Source organism: Boleophthalmus pectinirostris, unplaced genomic scaffold (assembly GCF_026225935.1).
Source record: "Boleophthalmus pectinirostris isolate CB_2022bp ecotype Guang Dong unplaced genomic scaffold, ASM2622593v1 HiC_scaffold_14, whole genome shotgun sequence".
In the NCBI taxonomy this organism is placed as follows: Eukaryota; Metazoa; Chordata; class Actinopteri; order Gobiiformes; family Gobiidae; genus Boleophthalmus; species Boleophthalmus pectinirostris.
Genome location: NW_026571047.1, coordinates 14,149,983 through 14,173,189, shown reverse-complemented (window position 1 = coordinate 14,173,189; position 23,207 = coordinate 14,149,983). Strand labels below are relative to the sequence as shown.

The following is a 23,207-nucleotide window of genomic DNA, read 5'->3' as shown; positions in this document are numbered from 1 at the left end:
CCATTAAATCATACAACTATTGTTGTAGTTGTAGTTGTAGTTTGCGCTCTATAGTATTTTGGAATGATTAATGGTGTTTTAACAGTTTTTTTATTGTAATGTTGTTTCCTCATCACAACCATACCTAAAGTTGTGTTTTGTATTTTTTATTTTATTTTATTTTTTTGTTGTTGTTTTGTTTTTGTTTAGTTTTAGTTTATTTAGTTTATTTGATAGGGACCTTGTACAGGAGCATGAATGAAAGAAACATTGAGGAGATGCTTTGCACTAGTTTCATTCACTCTGGTTTAACACACACCCTTGCATATTTAAGAGTTCTTCTCTCAAACACTCTGTTCCACCTTGTGATGTCAGGTGGTAATACAGGAAGTGCTGCACTCTGTTTCTAAACCCCACACATCCTCACTAGAATCATTTGGATGATTTCAACCTTAGACTTGACAATCTATTCTTTACTGAAGTAAAGCTGACCACAACTACAACTTCATGACATCACAAGGTAGGACAGCATTTAGAGCATTTAGAGCTTTGGAGAGGTAGACGGACTAATAATATGTGTGAATGAAACAAAACACAACTCCAGGTATATTTTTGATGAGGTAGCAACGTTAGAAAGTGGATAAAAGCTCCCAAGAATCCATTTCGCGTAATATAGAACTTAACTTAAACTTAAACTTTTTAGTGACTGTACTATTATGGCCTGTTCTGCACTTTGGTAAACTGTGATTGTTTTTTGCTATAGAAACAAAATTTGACTTGACTTATTGAATAAAAAACTTCACATTCCACACAGTGCCCCAGCTGTTTTTGTAACATTTTTGCATGTCCACAGACAGCAGCACGAGTCAGCGGTCTGCATTCATCCGCCGTAGTTTGGGGGGCAGGTTGTCCTCTGGTCGCCCCCCGCCCAGTGGACCCTGCCCCTGTGTGATGGTGCTGATGCCCGGGGAAATCAGTCTGTCTCTCTCCACCTCCATCTCCTCTGCCTCTCCGTCCAAAGGTAACAGCTGCACCTGTTCCTCCAAGTGTCCCTGCCTCACCACAGGGATAGAGCTGGACCTCAGCCTCTGGATACTGAGCGGTAAGTCCCCCGTGCTGGAGGCCTTACCCCCCGGCAGAGGTGTGCCCGTCTTCAGCCCCCTCCAAAGGTTCTCCTCTTTCGTTGAGCTCATTCGCTGGAGTTTGGGGGGTATCCTGGTCACTTGTTCCTCTATATGATCTGCATAGTCAGCCGATAAGAGTCGCTCCTTGCGCCCAGGTACGCGCCCACTGTTGTTCCCCAGTGAAGGTGAAGAAGGTGTGGGTGCGACGGGCAGGGGGTTGGGGGATGTGATGGAGGATTTCTCTTCTTGTTCTTTGACGCTGTACGGGGGAGTGGGGACCTCGAAGGTGTTGTGGAACTGGGAGTAGTCCACCCTGAAGAAGCCCTCCTCCAGGGACATGACTGGGAGGAAGCGGTGACCCCATAGAACCTCGTCTTCAGTGTAGGACGTCCTGGCCTGGCATGTCATACCTATAACCAGAGCACAAGACAAATGCATTAGGGATTTTTCTGGTTTTATTTTTACTATTTTACTGAGAATATTATGAGACTTTTTATATTGAATTATCATATTATTGTAATAATGCAATATCAAAAGTCTCATCATGAAAGTAAAGTAATTCCTTTTAACCACTTTAATTTCATGGTCTTTAAATATTTAACGATTGAAGCGGCTCTTTATTTCTTCATATCCATCCTGAAGTTGTTTAACATTTCAGTACATAATAACATTTCAGAGCAGTATTCTGCATATATAAGTGGAATATCATATACATTGTTTTGTTACAGAGACATGAGTAATAGCGGCTCAGTGGTAGAGCATTTGTTCACAAACCCAAAGGTTGACTGTTTGATTCACAGCTTCCATCAGTCAACTGTGGCGAAGTGAATAAGTGATACATTTTAAAGTTGTTTTAAGTGGCTTAAAAAAGACCATGAAATTTAAGTGGTTAAAAATGTATTATTTTTCTATGAAAGGTAAATGATGGGACTAAATGTTTTGAGAAAAAATGCATAAACAATTTAAATTTACATGGTGGCAGTCACAACCCTGGATAAGTGTACTTTACTTGGAGGCAGATGATACTGGAGATGGTACTGTTCTGGCCTTGGAGGGGAAAGTAATAAGTGTAACATAAACACCAAATGTCAGTGGTTATTAGTATTCAAATTGTATTGTAAAAATGATCAATTACGGTTTGGAAATGCTGGTTTTGAACTGTGGACAATGAGGATAAAAGCCTAATAACGCTGTAATACGTCTTGATTAAAGTAAATCCTGCTTTGTCCTTTTGTACAGTAAAGTTCCTATTATTTTGGATTTTTGTTCAGTTAAGAATTCCTTATACTTGTCTGCACTAATTCCTTATACTTGTCTGCACTAAGTCAACATTAGACAGAATCAGAAGTATACTCATTTTGAACTTGAATGCATTCTTAATGTGTCTCACATTTTTTTGTCCTAGAATATCAGTTATAGTTACTACTCCTTACTATTTCCATCCTTTGTGTTTTTGTATTAATTACCCTATTAAACAGCAAACACACACCAGTGGTTTCAACAATGCCCTCCAGGATGACCACGATCTCAAATTGTTCGTTCATGAGCGAGCGTTGGGACAGGTCAAAGAACGGACTCTTGGTGTTGATCTCGTGGCAAATGGTCAACGGAGACACCAAGAAGAGCTGATCAGCTCCAGTCCCAAACCCCACGTCCAACTCACACTGATCCAGAGGCAGAAATTCACCCTCTGGAGTTTGCCGTGACTGCAAAGAAACATGACACTACTTTAGAAACACAAGAGTACTTAGGATGACATTTTGACACCACTTTACAATCTTTAAATCATTGAAGAAAAGTCGAACGTGACCAGAATTTAGATTTTAAGCTGCTTTGTTTGCTACTACCTACAGGAATCCCAAGTCATTACGTTCTTGTGCTATAAAAATGTATACGATCCTCTGTTCAGGGTGACAACCTGCATTTTTATGAGCCTATAGATAACTTGGATGTCTTCAGGGTATCTTTTAAACCTAGCGCATACACTAGTCGTTCTTATGTTATTTCTGGTGTAATCCAAATGCAATATATGATGTTGACGGTTACTGGAAATGAGTTCTAGAAAAGGCAATTTTCTTTGGCTATTTGACACGTTGTGACCTGAAATGGGTTGGAGGTGGTGGGGTTTAACAAGATGAAAGAGTGGATTTAAAATCTCTCAAGGAGAAACCTGGCTGATAAGGTACAGAACACAGGTGCTTTTCTGCCTTGTAGCTGCATTGAACAAAAACAAAAAAATCACTAGAAACATGAAAGATGTGGAATAGTGTGCAAATTTACAATATCAAAGGCAGTGAATTAAACGTAGATCCTTCTTTCTCTATGTAATTAGAGAGCGACAAAACACAAATATCATGAAACGAGACAATCTTTTGATATAATTTTCATGGATAAATCATTGTTTAGTTTTTACTACGCATAATTATATTGTAACTTATGTTTTTTGAAATACTTTTCAGCGAAAGCAGTACTTGCACCAAATTGTTATTATGATGTCTGCACTCCTCAGCAACCTTATGTAATTTTTAACATACTAGAGGCATATTGACGAAAAAATGTCCTCCCTCTCTCTATCTACCTAGCACTTTAGCAATGGACCCACCCACCTCCACTCTAAAATACGACCACAACCCTATCACTACTGTCAGCATCAGCAGTTCTCACACCTCATCTCGGGAAAACATGATGACAAGATATGATAGATATGTCCTAGCAAGAATCTTCACTGTCATCAGTATTATGTGTGTGCGCAACAGTGTATGTGTGTGTGTGTGTGTGTGTGCACGACTGTGTGTGTGTTATGAGGTGGTATTTATTTACTATAGTCTTTAAAGATGTTAAACTGATGTCAAATGCTTGGTTGTATTTTTAATTTGTTATAACCATAAAGGGGAGGAAAGTAAATTAAGATTGCAGTAAAAAGTGGAGTGCATATTAATGCCCAGATACTAATCAAAGTTAAAACCAGTATATATAAAAAAAAAAAAAACTAGACACTAATTTAAAGATAGAAAAATAAGCTTTGATAACAGAGCAAAGTTGGACCTTTTCGTTATCAATTTTAAATGCTCTTGATCTATATCAGAAATCATATAAGTCCACAGCATTTTTTTTTCAAGAATCTATTAATTACAACTATGTTGTTTAAAAAATTAAGTGTAATTTATCAGAAATCTGTATCAAGCCTTTTGTTAGTATTAAAATTGAGTTTGAACTTAAATTTGAAAAACATGCATTCTTACTGTGAGTGATACTATGCTTTAGTGCATTACATACCTATTATGCTATTACATACTATTTTTTGTCTTTGAATATTAGTTATAATTACTGTTTATTTTCAATGATTGTTGAAGAATAAGTTCTATTGTGTAAAAAAGTGTGTAATTTATCATTTATAGTCATGGTGATAACACTAGTGCAGATTATATGTATTTACTAACTCGTGATTGATTTCACTGACCATATCACTCTATTTTATGTCAACAAATGAATTCCCCCTAGTATTAGTGCAACAAAACAAGTGCACAGGCGCTTTTACAACCACAAAAACATCCACTTCTAACTAACAGCACAATCTGAATTCCAAGCATATTATTTTCAACAGGCAAATTCCATTTAGTCTTTCAGAGAGGGCGCTTTTCAAGAGGAAGAAAAGCAAGTGTCTCAGAAAAAAGTCAATCAATGACAAGTTCCAATAGCCAAAGTCAAACAGTCTGCTTCCCCACATTTCACTGACAAATAAAAAGCTAATTAAGCCCAGTGTCCCTTGTGGATCTAACTTATTACCTGCGCTGGGATAGAGGCTGCTGAAGACTGGAGCTGAAATATTCGCTTTGGTACAGAGTTGTTCCCCAGCTAAGAGGAGCGGAAAGAGGAACGGGGAAAAGCTTCCAGACCACAGATGGCAAACAGACTGTCATTTGTATTCACAGAGAAGTGGAGGACCTATGGGTGTGACATTTCGCAGTAAGACCGCCTGCACCCACCGATCCCTGGACCACGATGCTGAGGTGCCTTGGCGATGGGTGCCAGAGAAAATTTGTAAGGCATTTACTATATCTATTTTCGTTTCATTAGTTCATAGCTTTAATATTGATGAATGGATGAATGAATGGTGCTTATGCCAACAACAATTGACAAGGTACAAGACAATGGCCAGACCACACATTACTCTTTTGTACTGTGTTGTTTGAGCTGCTAGGTCCAAGTATTTTCCCTTATTGATCAATAAAGTTTGTCTAGGTCAGTTTCACCTTATTTAAGTCATCAATTCACCTATGAATGTTACTTCTAATACAGATTTTGGAGAGATTTGGAGAGATATAGTAGTCACAACAATACATTTTGAAGCATGATAAATTGAAACTACTTCATGGCACTGACACAATAACAAGATAGTCTGAGTCCAAGTCCAAAATAGCAAGAAAATTCAAGTTAGGAGTTAAGATTCTGAGTTATGACGTAGAAGTTACAATACAATTTGAGCTGTACGGGGTTAAATATGTATTACATCTAAAATAACAAAAAATCTCCCCATTATTGTAAAGAATGTGTACACACTATAAATATTGAGCTTAAAAATAAATATTATTCGAGATATACATTGAGCGATAAATCAATATAGTAATTATTGAGACAGGCCTCGATTATAGATCTCCTGTATATGGAACCAACAGCCTGACTGCAAAGAAATAAAAATGCTAAGCACACTTGCGGCTAGCTTAGTGGTTAAAGCTTTCATCCACAAACCCAGTGGTCAACGATTTGATCATCAGAAACATAAAAACAAATTAACTGCATGAATCGTGATCAAATTGAGATTGTGAAGCTTGTGATATGATTTCTTTGGCCTGTCACCAACTACTTAAGCAGGTGATTTTAAACACTATTCATAGAGTCTTACACAACAGTGCTGCAATAAAAATCCTGCTCACCAAAGGAAAGAGGGCTGCTTTGATGGTGAATGGTTTTAACAAGGTGAAAGCTTTGTGTGCGGTTTAGACCTGCTAAGCACTGAGGGCCACAAGGGGAAATTAATGGCCTTTAGAGGAGGACCTGATGGAAAGGGGGCTTCATTTAGCGGACCACCTGAGATACACCTTACCCTCATGGGACCAGCTGCTTTTAGAGACATGCAAAGAGACACAAGATGAAAGGCCCTTATGTTCCAGTAGGTTTGGTGCATCTTGAGTTTAAGATTTCACGTTAGCAGCATAACTAATAATGGCGAGTGGGTGTATAGCATGAAATGGTAGTGAAGAGTGGGGACAGGCATTTATCACATTGACCAGGCTGGGAATTGATCTAACAGCGCTGTGGTCAGCAAAGAACCTCACATGTGTATTACGCTCAAACCTTTCATCCACAGCGCCCTTCAAAAATTACATTATGAGGCCTAATCAGAGTTTTTAAAGTGTCTGCACCCAAGTTGTTCTGCCCTAGTGTGACTGCAAAACTCCTCTCTGACCTCTGAAAGTCATGAAAAAGCCAATTTTTAATTCTTTGTGGTGAATAATTATGATGCTAGGGAATGTGTGGACAAAGTGAGGAGTAACAAAATCAACTAGTTACATTTCTGATGTTTTTAAGTCATTAAAAGTCTGGTACAGCTCTTATAAAAATCTATTTTGGCCCACCCTGAGTTGACATCCCTATTCCCGATTTCTCAACTATCCTGAACACTGGTCTCTCTTTTGTCTTCCCCCTCCTACATTCCTTCTGCCTGTCGTTCAAACTTTGACAACAGCAGTTCCTTGTGAGATGCGTTGACATGTCTTCTTTCTTGCTTGTCTCTCTAGTTTAACCAGAGTCTCCTTTGCCTCCTGTCTCCTTATCGCCAATGTCCTGCTGCGGGCTGTTCCACAGAGACCCCCCCCTGCCCCTCCCTTCCACTCTACGACAGTGATGAGCAGCACCAAGGCCCCTCCTCCTGTCCCCTTGTGCTGTTGTCCAGTGCCAAATCACGTTAGTTAAATACTTTGGAGGTCAGATGTCTACAAATCTCTACAAATGCAAATGCTCTGTTTACGGATCATAATATTCTGCCAGGCCTGCAGAGGACATTGCACCACTCTTCCCACTGTTTTTTTAACGACATCTAATTTAATATTTATGGATGAGCAAGGGCAGTTTGGGGTTTATAAGCATTGCAGATGTAGGGAATGTCCTGCCAGATCAGTCACATTGTCCCAAGACACTACATTTTTACTCCATTTAGATCCCAGATTATAACAAGGAAAGATAATATAGTAACAGTGGCTTTGTTTACATACTCTTCAAAATCTTATTATAATCTGATTTCTGGACCTTTTATGATTATTTTAATGACATGCAAACTGCAAAATCTGATGTGAGTAACAAGAGGAATAAAACACCTGATTTTGTTGTGCACATGTTGTTTTAATAGACATGTAACTCCACAATATTAGTATCTGGGGGAATGTAATTTGCTGGAAATAAATGTTGAACAAGGTATTATGCAATGGACTAAACGCTTATGAAAACATTAATGAAAAGGTGTAATCTCAGCCATATGAAAGATATGCTACCGTAAAATTGAAGTGTTTTATCAGAGCACACATACATACACATACTCTTAACATATGTATTCCCAAACATAAATCAAGAACTTCTTTTGAGAACTGCCATTACTTTGATCTTTTGCCTGGCACATCAGCGTATCCATGTTTTGTGGGAATTTACGACATCAGCGACATCCTGGACATCCGCGGTGAGCTTGTCCCCGTGCTTTTACACAGCGCGGTCATTAGGATTTACTGCAGCATGCCTCATTTCAGCGCTCAGCTTTGTGGACAGCCTGACAGTGACCTTGAATTGTACTTTACGTTTATACTAGATGTGCCACTCTTTCTACCACAGGGCAATATAGGTCTATACTTTGATGATCTTTCAAGGTCTTCAATACTTGCTCCTTATCTTTACCAAGCAGTTAGATGCAGTAGTGTAAAAGTGTAGCATATACATATGCATATCATAAAAGAGTTTAATTATTTATAGTTCAGTTATTAAAATTGTAATCAAATGGAGAGTTTAAATTGACAAGTTTGGGACTTTTTGACTCAGAGGTCTGTAATTAATCCTGTAGCAGAAAAAGCATCTTTCTGACAGGAGTTTGCACACTCTCCTTTTGATAGGACTACTGGGCTCTTTGTCTAACTATTCTAGCATGTGAAACTGTATAGTGATGGGAAGAATACTTTACAAGTAGTAAGTATTTTGTAATGCATTCTAATACAATGTCCCATCAGAATACTGTATTCTGAATACTTTGAATACTTTTACACTGAGTTGCATTTAAATTATAGTGTAAAGACACAACATAGTATTAATAACAATTTTACATTTATTTCACTGTTTTTAATCACCAATTGGAGATGGAAAAAAATCACTCATGCACACACACCACAAGAGCAGAGTTCTCTTTTTTTCTCACTGATTATGTGCAGTTTGAAGCTTAAATTACATTATCAAATACTGTAATGTTTTCCTTTAATTGTAGGAAAGTATCAATATTCTGAATACCAACAAATAAAAAAGTAACTGTATTGAATACAGTTACTCAAAATTTGCATTCAGAATATGGTGCATGTATTCAGTAACTTCCCAACACTGTGTAGCCTTTCTATGCAACTTTAGTGTCAGTAATTCAAAGTGTTTGCCCAGCACACCTTAAAAACTATTACAAAATGCCACATGTACTGGTATAAGTGTAGAGTAACCTGTTGTAGTGATGTTAACATACTGAGAAGTTCTGCTGGCGTTCCCTGCAGCTCCACAAAGTACACTGTCACTCGAGATTGTCACGCTACCATGGCGACAAGAGCAGCACCGACCCCAACTGTCACAACAAACTCCACATCAGACCAGCTAATAATGCTAACGCCCAGGAGAAAAATCCACTTATGAGGAGGATCAAACACTTAATATGTACTCTATTATCAGTACTTGTACTTGGAACAAACTACATAGCAGCTTGTTAAGTCATTAAGTGCACAATGTGTCTGGATGTGATGGATTTAAAGTTATTTAGAGAATGGTCATGTTTTTTAGCCTAGTTTTTGGACAGGCCAAATAAACTAATAATTGCACATAATATTGATATTGAACGTAAAACATTTGCAAAGTTCCTTGTTCAATAGGATAAGTAGTCCTACAAATACGCTTAATTTACTCATTTTCCTTGTCCATTTAACCAATCAATAGCTTACATATCAATCAAATCCATAATGTTATAGTCTAGAATTATGTGATGCTTGAATCCACTTTTTAGCAAATGTAAAATGTTCTTTTTAGTTAGGACAGTAAAATACTAGGCCTGTTGTAATTACTTGGATTGCATTGGCACTGTTGAAGCTGACTGCTGACTCTACGACTGTTGTTGACCCTTTGGTTTTTACAGTGGACACTCAGCACCTCACAAAGCATGTGCTGTAAAACCTGCTGCAGCTGCGGTCAAACTTAAACTGTCGCTTGGGATTGTTTTAATAGACTGTGACGCATAAGCCCAGATATTTTTGGATGAAAAGAACTTTATAGCTAAATACAGTTTGATTGATTGACTTATTCATCAAGTCTATGAAGGTCTATGTTTAGTAGTGTGCGAGAAGGCAGACTCTGTTGAGATGACAAAAAAATGAATAAACAAAGCAGTAAGGATTTTTAAGACAAAAATAAAATAATAGCACAGTTTAAAAGCATTTACCTCGTGACTCAAGAGTAATGTGCATGCAATTCTCAAAACACTGACGAGAGTGGAGTCTACACCAGTGTGGGAGCCAATGTGCCCTTTGTGAGGTGACCTACCTTGATGAGTTTGCACCTAATCTGCGCAGACACCATGTGGCTGTTCCTCAGGTTGCCCACTCGGAACATGAGGCACAACTTGCCGTCCCGCTGAGAGATCACGGCGTCCTGGCTGAACATGAGCGTCTCCGCACGCTTTTTTGGCTGGGACATCTTGATGAACATGCAGCCGATGAGGAACGCATCCACGATGGATCCCAGAAGCGACTGGAAGAGAAACAGAATGATGCCTTCCGGGCACTTCTCGGTAATGTAGCGGTAACCGTAGCCTATGGTGGCTTCGGTCTCAATAAAGAACAGAAATGCAGAAGGAAAGTTATAAACGTTCGCGACGCACGGGGTGTAGGACGGGTCGTGGCCGCCGTGGCTCAAGTCCCCACGGATATAGGCGATTACCCACCACATGGATGCCATGACCAGCCATGCCACAGTGTAAGTGAGAATGAAGATGAGCAGGTTCCAGCGCCACTTCAAGTCCACCAACGTGGTGAACAGATCAGAGATGTACCGGCTCGTCTCCCCTCCAAGGTTACCGTGCTGCACATTACAGCGGCCGTTCTTCTCTACAAAGCGCTGTCTCTTCTTCTTGACTGGCGCTGAAAAAGTCATGCCCCGATTGGTGTTTACCACCTGGTAGTCCTCTCCAAATTTCCTGCGTATTGCAGACATGGTGTGGTCCTTGGTTCGTTGTCAGCTTCTTTGCGCAAGTTTGGCGCACAAAATCATCACCTCGCAGTGCGCGCGGTTCGCATGTTGCAAAGGAGGATACCTTGGTCTTGTGGATGCTGGAGAGTCTGCGCAAAACGCTGTCCTGAGTCCTCAACCAAAGTTTAGTCAAATGTTGCTCCAAAGTGACAAATACGCCTCCATTTACCGCCGTGCTTCTGCTGTGGCATGAAGACAATACGGATGAATCTTGTAATCGCAAGGAATGGCTCTACTGCTGCCTCAGCTTGTGAAGAGGCGCTCTGGTCCACTCCAAATTAAAGACCGGAGACTGACTGCAATGGCACTCTTAAACTGGAGTGAGATGCTCGTGGGGGTGAACGCAAAATGGGAGGTCTTATAGCTTGCGGCCAATAAGGAAAGCTATAAAAGCACTACAGCGAAAACAACGGTCAAGAAATGGACCATGGAATTGCGTTTGCTTTACTTTTAAAATATTTTTACATAGCTTATTTTCTTCACAATACAGTAGGCTTAGAATTCTTTAAGTACCCATAACAAACACATGCTTGGCACAGTTTAGAAAATCTAATTGATGGGTTGGCTCCCTCTAGTGACATTTAAGGTAAACTACAGTGTTCAGCCTCAACTACATCCCTCCACAAAGAACACATAAATTTGCCAATACTTAAAGAAAAAAAAAAAAACAGAAGCCCTACTGCCCGCTGAGCAGTGGTGGAAGTAGGCCTTCTTAATTTTGTTTGTAAGTAACAAAACAGGTAAGATACAGGAGCAAAAATACTCAAGTGAAAAAATGACTTAAGTCCCATGTTTAAAAGTATTTTGGGGAAAAAATTAAAATGTATTCAAGAATCAAATTGAATTATTTTAAATTGTGCTGATTTTTATTCAACAGAAAGAACTGACAGATCTACCTTTTTTTCCTTACTAAAGTAGTCTACCATAGAGTATACCTTTACTTTTGTTCTAAATTTGCCAAATTTGTATTAGATAACAAATTACAAATTGTATGTTTTTTGTTTGTTTTTTTCATTTGTAAAAAAAAAAAAAAAAAAAAGTCTAGAATACTTTGGTTTGATTTGGTTCTGGTCTAGGCTACTTATGAGAAGGTTCAGGTTGCAGTGATAATTAGGCCTATTAATAATAGGCTAACCATATGTTCACCTCATGACCCTAAAAGCAAAGCAAGTGAAAGGGAGGCTACAGCCCCTCACCTTGAGAGCGCTGCAGTGTTTGTCCCTGTTAGTGGCTCAACAAACATAACTGTTAAGGAGGAGGCGAGGATGCAAGTGTGTGTGAGTTATTTATTCATTTTCAAATCAGCTATTTTATCATGGCCTGTGGCAACTGCTGTGCATTTATCTCTATAGAAATGAATGGACTTTTCTGTTAAGTACAGGACAATGATTGCAAATTTTGTGGAGTGGTCCCAGCCAAACCATTTGCTCCTAAACCATGACAGGACCAAGGAACTGTTGATTGACTTCAGGACAAAAAGGACGCCAGTGGAGTCCGTCACCATCCAGGGCCATGACATAGAAATAGTGGACTGCTAGTACCTTGGCGTCCATGTGAACAACAAGTTGGACCAGAGACAACTGTAATGCTGTGTATAAGAAGGGCATGCATAGACTCTACATCCTGAGAAAGCTTTCAATGTGTACAGCAAGTTACTTGAGATCTTCTACCAGTCTGTGGTGGCCAGCACCCTGTGCTTCGCTGTGGTCTGCTGGGGGATAGACACCAGTAAAAGAAAAAACATTGGGTGGATTGACAACTGATCTGTAAAGCTGGTCATGTGATCGGCTGTGAGCTGGAGACATTTGTCACAGTGAGAGACAGGAGGACAGTGGACAAACTGCTCTCTGACATGGACACTCCAGCTTACCCACTGCAACAGATAACCCTATGTCCTGTCATTCATCATATCACCTTTCAGTGTTTTCCTTACAACCTCTTATATATAGCTGAGATATTTTTATTACTTATTATTATTTTACTCGTACACATATACCATATCTGACACCAGTATCTTGCTAATTTGCTACATATTTAGAATGTATTATTACCATTTATATATGTGTTTTTCTTTGTTATTATAATAAAATTTGATGTGTGAGCTACTGTGTCCAAGTATTTTCCCTTGTGGATCAATAAAGTTGTCTAAGTCTTTAATGCAGCACAAATTTGTTCAGAGAGACAGAAACATGCCACTTACTCTTACCCACCAACTCCTGTGGTCAGCTTTTGCTTAGATTGTTAGCAAATGGTTGTGAAGTGTGAACTTTCTGAAAGGCATAGGCCTATTGCTTTAGAATCTAAATTGAAAGATAGTTAGGCCTAGTCTACCAGCAACATAAGCTTAAACTATGGGCCAAGTGTTTAATGCAGCCCTTTTTCCTGCTGAATTAGCCTAAATGATGAGGCATTGTGATATAGGCTTAAAATTAATGTATGGCTCTGTCAAACCTCTGTTGGGTCTATTAACCCACGTCAATAACTTGCCTACTGTATTCACCACGAGCTGTGGCCCGCCCCTTCATATAGTCTATATGCAGCCCTTTGGACGGCCCTACGGCCGTTGGCCGAGGCTATAGCCCATATGCCTTCATGAATCATGATAGGTTCAAAATCATGATGTAAGATGAAGCTCAGTGAAAGTTTTTTGCCACAGCAAATCCAGCACTGCATGTCCACATGAAGTTGTAATTATCCTACTATTAAATCAATACGTTGATAGACCTAGTAGGCCTACGTTTAAGCCTGTTATAGGCTAAATAATTCAATGTTACCTAGTTTACAACCACATAATAAAAACGCAGACCCGGGCGAGGTCATTGCTGGTTGATTTATCTTGGCCCTGCAGTTTTTGCAGTGTTACATTTTAGCCAGCTATTAAGTAGTTTTCCATAGGGTTTGCGAATGTGTGAATGTAGTTTAGAACTGCAAAGTGTGATGTAGGCTACAAGCCTATAGACTGATCCTATGCCCTGTAATGCTGCTCCCTTGCTGTCTCCTCTCACGACCCGTCCGCTTCAAACTCCCACAATTCCCCGCGCCAGGACAAGATGGAAGAAAGCAGCGACCGCCGGAGAACAATGTTTTGGCAATAAAACCCCGAATCAGTGAATACGGACAGTATCTATGTACGATTTAACTTAATTGCGAACATGTGTAGGTAAGTACCAACGTAAATAACATTTTATATTACATATATAGCGAAGAATTATTGAAATATAGCCGACGAGATTGCCTTGCCTAGCTCGGCGCATACGAGATGCAGCCCAGCGAGCATCATTGTTTCTCTTGCATGGGTTAGTGTATGCTGAATTAGGTATCCACGAGGATACGACATTCTTTTATCCTGATCACAGATTTCGACTTACATTATGGTTTTGATTAATTTGGAAGATAAATGAAATAAACCCGAATAACTATAAAAATCATTAAATCTCTCCTTAAGTTGAAATAAAGCTACAAAGCGGTACATGCTTTTTTTAATACTATTGGTCCGTAGATCTTCAAAGTGTTAATTGGTTTCGAAAGCTGTTTAGATCAGTAGAAGTCGATCCTTATTGTTCTGCGTCTTATTTTTATTACTTTAATTAGGTTAAAGTATCTGCTTTTCGAGTTGGAAAATGCTGTTATTTAAATCTAATATATCGGGTCAGGTTAAACGAAATGCTACATTTTCATTAACTATAACCTTAAATAAAAATACTGGAGTAGAAAATATTAATTGAAGAGGATTTCATTGGCATTGGGAGCTACAATTGAGTGCAGCACAGTAATGCGGGTGTTCAGAGGGGCTACTAGCTAACTAGCTAGCTCATGGCCGAGACTTGATTGTTATCAATACGACAACACAATCGAAGCTCGTGTGTATATATGTGGCATGGGCACCCGATATGAAGCCCTCACATGGGTCACGTTTGTTGAAGACTGTTTGTAGTTGTAAAGCACGCTGGTAAGCTTTATCCGGTTGTTGTCGCAGCTAAAGTTAGCTATCAATAAATAGAGCGCCAGCCACAGCAGTGCTTTGCAGCCAGACAGATTTGATTTCATGAGCGTCATCAAAGCTCGGGAATTGAACAATATGGTCCTCTTCGGTTGTCGTCGTCACTAATAGTTCATGCATTTATTTTATTTATTTATGAACATTCGTTTGATATCCAGCCTTAGAAAGAGCACTTTAATGCAACAAAACCTCACTTTAGCGTTAGCCTTCTTGCTAACCATAGTATAATACAAGTTTCAACTTGAAAGTAGTTTTGTGTTTCACGTTGTTTTTGAATTATAAATGTGATTTTAACATACCAGTTAATTGTGTGATCATTTAATTGTCCTTGTTCGTTGTGTATGTAGCAATTCTTTTAGACAGAAATGTATTACTCCTGTATTGTTTCTCAGCTTGTCTAAGCCGGGAGCTAACTAGTCTGCTAACTATTATGCTTCACAAGAGCTCACCCACTGCCACAGCCTTATTGTTTTAAGAGATTACATTTTGACATTGTTAACAAGCTTCATTATATGTCTGTTGTTTGTCCTGTGTATGTCACTGAAATGTATATTGCTATATAAAACATATTGTTTTTAACAAATATTATATACTCCAGGTAATTCCATTTGCGTTAGTGTGAAGAAAAATGTAACGCAACATGAAGCATTTAGATTAAAAAAAAAAAAACATGGCCTAGTACATTAAAACTAGTTTTTGGGGTCACTCAAATCATGTAAGCATTTCAGTACTGTTAATTGAACAGTTTAATTCAATTTGATTAATTGTGTCTTGCTAGATAGTTGCATGCCACAGTTGTCAAGTACTGAACCACTGAGATAGTTCTACAACAAACCCTTATATTAATTTTGTGTTCTTTCTTTAGGATTTCAATTTCCTGCAGTTCGCTGTAGCATTATCAGCTGCCTTCTGTCTGAAGTTTCCAGCACCACCATGAGTATTATCCAGGACAAATTAGGCAATGAGTTTTTGCGCAACGGTGGAATGGATCCCAATTTTGCACCAGGCATGCTCATGTTTAGCCACTTGCCTCCAGTCACCAGCTTTACACGACTGGCTTCCCAATCGGTTATGAACGAACTTCCACAGGAAATGATCCTGAAAAAGGAACGGGACACGCCGCCAGAAAATCAGGGAAATGCTGCTGCCAACCCAGGGGGCTTTCTCCACAGCATGGGCATTAAACAGGAACGAATAAATGAGCTTGATTATCGCATGCCCCTCTATGGCGGGAGTGCAGGAGTGCCTGTGAACTGTACCGGAGGGGGCGCGGGGAAGAGTGTTGATATGCCGGAAATGTCATACAGCAACCATCACCAAAATCACCAGAACATGCTTCTTCATGATTTGAGCCTCGTAAACGTGCGTGCTCCTGGGAAACCAGTAAAAGCATTTTCTTTCTTTTAGTATTTTTGTCTTCAACAGCTTTTTATGCCTTTAGATGCCTGGAAGAACAGATAAAGAACCAAAAGGTTCCTCTGTCAGAAGAGGACGAAGAAGCAATGGGGACGGACAAGGCAAACCTCGAAGGAAGCGCAACGATCCTGCCAAGGTTGGTTAAGCTTTTAGAGTGTATTGCATTTGCTCTCCATTGTTATTTACCAATGTGTTTACAATGTCCAATTGTAGGCCCTGATGTTAGATCCAGATGGAGCGTGTCTGTCTCCCAACTCCAAACCACATATCTGTGAGCATTGTAACGCTGCTTTTCGCAGCTCTTATCACTTGAGAAGGCATGTGCTCATACATACAGGTGAGCCTTTGGGTTTAATACATTTATTTATTTATTTAGTATTTATTCAGTTTTTTCTATCAGTTATATTTAAATTTGTAAATCAAGTTGCATTATATCAAGACACTGTAGTCATTTTCTCAAAATAATATATCGTAATTTTTGTGGAAATGATGGCATCAGAGGGGAATCAGGCTTGGGCTAGGGCATGACTCAGTTATTACTCATGGGTTACCGGGTAAGTTAGTCATCTTTATACTGGGAACTCATAACATTTGATCTTGAACTCTCACATTTAGTTTTAAAATAATAAAAATAAATTACTTAAAATTATTTATGTTAAAAGCTATCCATCCAGCTGTCCAACGCAGAATTATTTTACAATATAGCCAGAATAAAAATCATATTTCTATTTGCTCAGGTGAGAGGCCTTTTCGATGCAGTCAGTGTAACATGAGCTTCATTCAGAAGTACCTGCTCCAGCGGCACGAGAAGATCCACAGTGGTATGTTTCATCTTTGTTCTCTTTTTTTTTTTTTCTTCTTCTTCTTCTCAAAAATCCAATTCTTGCCCGGAAAAAAAGATTGTAATTGTTCTTTTCAATGTAGGGGTTCTTAAACTTTGCACACTGTCACTGATGCCACTAAACTAACAATATATTGTACCCAGGGGTATCACTGTAAAATTCAATATACTATTAATTTTAAGTGCTATAATCACTTAAATGTTGACTAAGAAATGCTGCTGTCAAAGTAAATCACAGCTTTCTTGATTTTGGAAATACTGCTTTTGTGATTCCCAGCCCAGTGTTTATGGAGTCCTTTTCCCCACTAACTATTTAAAATACATTAATCATTTTTCATTCATTATTTGGATTTTATGTAGCTACATGTTAACAATGCTCTAAAATGGAATGGAACCAGACTGACTTATTAATGCTTCTGTTTTTAAAGGTGAAAAACCTTTTAGCTGTGACCAGTGTAACATGCGCTTCATCCAGAAGTACCACATGGAGCGACACAAAAGGACACATAGCGGCGAAAAGCCATATCGATGTGACACCTGCCAACAAGTAGGTCTATTTTTCATTGCATAATCAATGCTGTGTTATTACTTAACATTAATGTTTTATTACGTAGTATTATGCATTTGCCAGAACATCGATTGTTTTTTTTCTGTCCAGTTTTTCTCAAGAACAGACCGGTTACTGAAGCACAAACGGACTTGTGGAGAAGCCATAAAGAAGGGCTTGGACCCAAACATGCTGGAGCTCAGTGAGGCCGAACTAGGCCAGGGCAGCTATTCACTCACTCAGGGAAACGCTACCACCTCTGGACGCAAGAGGGCCAAGTCGAAAAACGGAGAGACAGGTGAGCGCAAAAGGAAGAAGAATGCTGCAGCATCTGTGGCTGGAGTATCTTCTACAGATGGCATGGGCTTTAGCATGGAGCACCCGTCTGACTCTGCTGCGATGCATGGTCGCACTCCTAAACTGGTATTTAAAAAAGCTGGCCGGAAGAGCCAGGATAAAGGGCTGCTATCTCTGGAAGAGAGCACTGAGGGACAGAAACTGTTAGACCAGAAGGCTGGCTCCATGGATCACATGGAGGGCACAGGTCTGGATAATATGAGCATGCTACAAGGAACAGGGAGTACCAAGCAGGGTTCCACTACCACCAGCAACTACGATGATGCAATGCAGTTTGTTAAAAAGAGGCGTTACCTCCACGCGGTCAGCAGTGATTACGGAGCAGGGACACTGCACATGGCATCCCAAGCAGGAAGTGTCATTCAGGGCTCCTTGGGCCCTGAGCCTACACTGGCCATGTTGGACTCTCCTTTAGAGCTCAAGCATGACAAATCCGGCATTCCAGACGAGGTACTCCAGAGCCTGTTAGATCATTATAGCCATAAGCCTGAAGCAGCACACCATCACGACGTGACTTTTGACCTATCAGACCATCCTCATCACGTAGACCTTCAGCCAGCAGCCCCAGTGACGCCGGAGCTGGAGGATGATGCAGCAAGTGGAGGCGATAAGACGGCAGTGATGAGTGAGTACTCAAAGTTCCTCCTGCAGGCCCTAGAGCGCACCAGCCACAGTGGGCCTTTCCCCAGCCTGGGCTCCTCAGGGCCTTTCCCTTTGCTGTCCAGCAGCTCCAGTCCTACGGGACCTCTTTTTTCAGACAAGCATATATACACACAATCTCCTCTAGAGTGCTATCCTGCTGCCGTCTCTTCGCCACTCACTCTTGCCCCATCCTCTGCTTCCTCCTCATCCTCCTCCAAGTCCCATTACGCCATGCTGTCGTCCCAGGACAACTACCACCTCAGTCTGGACTCCAGTAGCCACCAGCAACTGACCCCGTCTCAGGAGCTGACTGATCAGCTGGACAAGCAGCATTCCCCTGGGGCCTTCAGCCTCCCTTCCCAAGACCTGACTGCCGTCCCAGAGAGCGCCAAAGGCCAGGCAGCCAAGACCGGGGCCAGCACTGCACCCACCAATGGCTCCAGCTTCCCCGAGCTGTCCCCCCTCAATGCCCCAAAAGAAACCACCTACCAGATTGAGAATTTCGCCCAGGCCTTTGGATCGCAGTTCAAGACAGGGCGCCGGACCCCTCTGAGCTACGGGAGTGACCCAAGCACAGAGGTGGATCCCCGAATACAGACTCCAGAATACTCAGGGTACAGCAGTTTGTTAGCTGATGTAAGCGAGCCAGTCAGTACAGGATCAAAAACCCAGACAAGCCAAAGTTTCAGATAAGGGTCAAACAAGGTCCAACCAGGGTCCTGTTACTGTCCATGTGGCCCCTTAACCATCCTTATTCTGTTTTTGTAGCATTTTTTTAAACACTGCCATCAATTGTTAATACAAAATGACCAGGGAGGGTCTTTATGGCCACAAATGCAATTTTTTAAATATTCATTTATCATGTATTTAGTGACCTAATTTTAAAGATTTGTGATTTTGATATGATCGTAAACTGTAGACTTTAAATTTAATTTAAAATATTAGAGGGTAGCTATGAACTTGCATTTGTTTCTGAACCCTTGTGTTTTACCAATCATCATGCCATTGTTAAGTAATAATGTTGATCTCAATAACACTTTTGGCAGGGAAAGGCCCAGAAGTCGAATGGCAAAAAGTATATATTGTCTGTTACGTATTAACTCAGGAAAAAGGCAAGACTTTGTATTGAGATGCAATTAGCACAGTTTTTACATGTGTACTTTGACTACAAAGCTTTGATTTTTTGGTGTTGCTTTTTGAATTTGCAAGGTCAAAATACAGGATTGTTCACTTTCAGTTGCGTGTATTGTCAAGATTATGGTACTGTTGTCATAGTGAAAACTTCTGTAATAATTCTGAGGGCTATTTTACATGCTGAACTGGTGAATTAAACCCACAGTGCATAGTTGACATATTGTGGTGTGCCATCGTAAAGAATCATGCTCAACCACTGGCTACCAATTCATGAAACATGAAATAGTTCCAACAAATTTCATAACTTTTAGCTGTTTCTGTTTGTCAAAGGAATCAAACAAGCACTTTTAAAACAAATAACAAATCATTTTTGGAAATTACATGAACTGAACAATTAGCATACAGGACTATTATGCTTATGATTATTTTAAAAGGAAAAAACTGTGAATGGGTTTGGGTGTTGTGGGAGGGTCTTGGGAGGAAGGGGGGATACGGGGCATGGGTTTTGATAGCAAGGGTGTAGGATTGACTATGGGCATTTAAATGTATTTTTGTTTTCAATGGTATATAGAGGGAGGGTATATGGGAGGGATGTTTTATTTTGTCCGGTTTATCGGGTTGTAAAAATAATTTGCCATAATTTTGTGATACAATATTTGAAAAGTACCTCTTTGTATTTAGTTTTTCTAAGAGACAGGCTGACATGCTGGGCTTTGTTGAATCTAAATCCGGGCATATGTTGGATGCATACACTCATACCCCTTTTATTTATTCCCCTCAATCCAAACAGATGTACTGTAGCAGACAGTTTTGGCAAGTAATTATTACCGGACCTGAACAGGTTTAGTTCCTCTTTTTTTTTTTTTTTTTTTTTTTTTATCACATCACTGCAAAAAGTTATTTCACTTGCTTAGAAAATATAACTTGTGCATTTTTCCTCTCCAAAATGTATGCCTCCTCACAAGAATAAACAATGGCCTTCTTTGTCTTCCATGGCTGAAGCCACTCTATCCCGAGCAGTCAGGGTTGATATTTAATTTAGTCGATTTCCTGTGAGCGTTTCCTCAAACTTCCCGGGGCCACGTCTGTTAGCACCACAGCCAAGAGACTTTGAAGCTGCTTAGATCACAGGGAACCAAGACTGACCAGCCACTCCGCGCCAACACTATGCTTTTTGGAAAAAAAAAACAAGACTGACCTTAATATACCTCATATCACTAAAGCGTAAGAAGCAGGGACATGCATTTCATGTATGTAGTGGACATATTTGTAGTATAGATTTGACATATTGTATAATCTTTTTAACACTGCTTGTGTTTACATCTATAGAGCAACAACTCCGCAACGTATTATTTGTTGTGATGTAAAAAAAACAAACAAAAAAACATTCACGCTAAGCAGTGTTGCATCTAGATGCCTCATAGAACAATTTTTCTCATGTTATATCCTTTATTTTTATTGCCATAATGTGTTTTTGTATGATCTTTAGAAGGATATTGTTTACATAAATGTACAAAAAAACACTAAAAATATGTCTCAAGTTTTGAGTTCCTCCAGTATGCATGATAAGACATTTTTGTATGGCTTTTTCTGACTTGTTGCCTCAATACCAAATTTTGTAGCAGAAGTCACTCCCTTCTGTTTTAGAACTCCCTTTGTGATATGATTTCCCAGGCTTTACTTGTTATTGAGAAGATGAACGGATTAGAGAAGCCAATAAATTTTTTGTTACAAAACGTGTTGTTGTGTACTTGAGTGAAGACAATTCAATTAAGTTTTAGTTTATCAAAGCAGACTTTCTTGGTTGCCCAGCTGCTGTTTGGTTTAAATGTCAGCAACCTTAAAGGACCAAACCTAAAGCAAAATGGACAACAGAGTAAAATGTCTCCAGTCACTAATGTGCCTCTCCTTGTCCAAAGCTGATAGTGACCAGAAGTGATGTCACAACACAGTGTCCAAACTGACACACATTCAACACGCAAAATCACCCTGTCGATAAGGAAAATTATTGATTGCTGACTTGGTCATCTGATCAGCTGTCTTGATGAATGTGAATTTTATGTCAGATTTCCTTTTAATATGTTACCTATCACTGTTTACAATGGCACTTACTGGAGACATCGGTCATAAAAGAATATGGGTTCCAGCATTAAACGATTTTTTTCTCTTCATCTCTTAACATTTGTAAATGTATTTTAGTAAATTGCTAATTTCTTCCTACAGTGTTATTTAATGGCCTACTCGTTTCCCCCTTTAATTCTGTCTCTTTTAAGTACATTTTTGGGAACAGTGCAATGGGTTAGGTTAAGATGGTAATAACTCAAGTGACTTTGGACTTCCAACCACAGCTGCAGCTCTGTCACATATTGACATGCCATGCCCCGATGCTCGTAAAACTCTTCAGATTATGGCAGCAACATGGCAACATATATAAACACAACATTCAGAGGGAAGGGACAGTCTTGTTTAAAAAACTGAACATTTGCATATATTTTTATTTTAAAGTTAAGCCTTTCATTAAAAAAAAACAAATATTTTTAGTTTTAATTAATATCAACATGGCAGTCATGCTTTTGTTTATTATTTATTATTATTTGTTGGAAGGTTCCTCCAAATATGTGTTATGCAGTTTCTTTGCCCTGAATTTAACAAGTGTTTTGCCATTCTAGTGTTGTCATGATACTTTTTTCTATACTAAGGAACAGACTCTATTCCATACTGTTTGCAATATCACGATGATAGTAAAAACATTCTTCATTTACATAGTATAATGCCATTTTCAACAATCGACAATAGTACTTTCTTTTATATTACATGTCTTCTTATATCTGTGTAATCCCTCAGTCATCCAGTTGTATGTGATCTTAATACTTGTTCTGATACAGCTCAAGATCATTTTAAACCTATTCAGGAAAGGTTCACTTCTGTCCTGTGAATGGGACTTTTTTAGTATCAATACTCGCTCAAATTAATATCTAGTTTCGATACTAGTTTTAGTAACGATTACTTACTGATTTCCGATACTTTTGACAACCCTATGCCGTTCATGACCTGGTTATAAAATCAGTTTGAAAACAGCTGTGTTTCGTGTCATCATTCTTATTTTTATGTCATGCTACACTTTCCATTACGTTAAATCCAAGACTTTATGAACACTTAAATGGGATCAAAGTCAACTTGGAGATAACATTTCTTTATGATTCCTCATGTAACCTGGGGTTGATTGTATTTTTATAGTTAAAGACTTGTTTAATTGCTGTTCTTCTTTCAGGTTGCATTCAAGACCATGTTGTTTTAATATTTAAACTGCTGTAATCTTTCCATTGAAATCTTTTTTCCCTATTCTGGCTGAAAAAAATGTGCAGTCCAATGAGGAAGTGTGTTTGTCTAAATTGCTTCAAGGTCAATTGTCTGGGAGGGGTAGAGCCATAAAGCAATACTTTGGCTTGGATCATTGGTTTATTACCTTATGATGATACATGTTGTTTTATTGTGTACCAGGTCTAAAATACAACATTATATTAAATTCTGTTATTGATGTGTCTCTCAACTAAATCCTATTCTTTAATCTTGTGAACCAAAATTAAATCAGAATGAAGTTTGGTGCTGCAAATGTATTGTATATATTTACAAGGAAAT

The 23,207-nt window shown here is 39.2% G+C and overlaps 2 protein-coding genes across 2 annotated transcripts; one reads left to right on the top strand and one right to left on the bottom strand.

Annotated features, from left to right (window-relative positions):
* Positions 1 to 845: 845 nt before the first annotated feature.
* kcnj19b (potassium inwardly rectifying channel subfamily J member 19b) lies at positions 846 to 10,595 on the bottom strand. Its single transcript, XM_020936660.2, has 3 exons — positions 9,927 to 10,595; positions 2,593 to 2,809; positions 846 to 1,513 (listed from the first exon to the last, which is right to left on the bottom strand). Exons 1-3 carry the CDS (start codon positions 10,593 to 10,595, stop codon positions 846 to 848), a joined length of 1,554 nt encoding a protein of 517 aa, XP_020792319.1.
* Positions 10,596 to 13,664: 3,069 nt separating this feature from the next.
* On the top strand, positions 13,665 to 21,304 carry znf281b (zinc finger protein 281b). The gene is made up of 7 exons (XM_020936658.2): positions 13,665 to 13,791; positions 15,497 to 15,993; positions 16,073 to 16,183; positions 16,261 to 16,384; positions 16,785 to 16,868; positions 17,317 to 17,435; positions 17,547 to 21,304. The coding sequence occupies exons 2-7, from the start codon at positions 15,565 to 15,567 to the stop codon at positions 19,125 to 19,127; spliced, it is 2,448 nt and encodes an 815-aa protein (XP_020792317.1). The 5' UTR covers positions 13,665 to 13,791; positions 15,497 to 15,564; the 3' UTR covers positions 19,128 to 21,304.
* The last annotated feature ends 1,903 nt before the right edge of the window (positions 21,305 to 23,207 follow it).

Bases quoted from the DNA above. Each gene is read 5' to 3' on its own strand.
- kcnj19b (XM_020936660.2), bottom strand. From the start codon at position 10,595: ATGTCTGCAATACGCAGGAAATTTGGAGAGGACTACCAGGTGGTAAAC. The intron at 2,810-9,926 runs GTAGGTCACCTC...GTTTCTTTGCAG, and splicing joins TTAGGTGCAAACTCATCAAG to TCACGGCAAACTCCAGAGGG. The intron at 1,514-2,592 runs GTGTGTGTTTGC...CTCTGGTTATAG, and splicing joins GGGCATTGTTGAAACCACTG to GTATGACATGCCAGGCCAGG.
- znf281b (XM_020936658.2), top strand. From the start codon at position 15,565: ATGAGTATTATCCAGGACAAATTAGGCAATGAGTTTTTGCGCAACGGT. The intron at 16,184-16,260 runs GTTGGTTAAGCT...GTCCAATTGTAG, and splicing joins AGCGCAACGATCCTGCCAAG to GCCCTGATGTTAGATCCAGA. The intron at 16,869-17,316 runs GTATGTTTCATC...CTGTTTTTAAAG, and splicing joins GCACGAGAAGATCCACAGTG to GTGAAAAACCTTTTAGCTGT.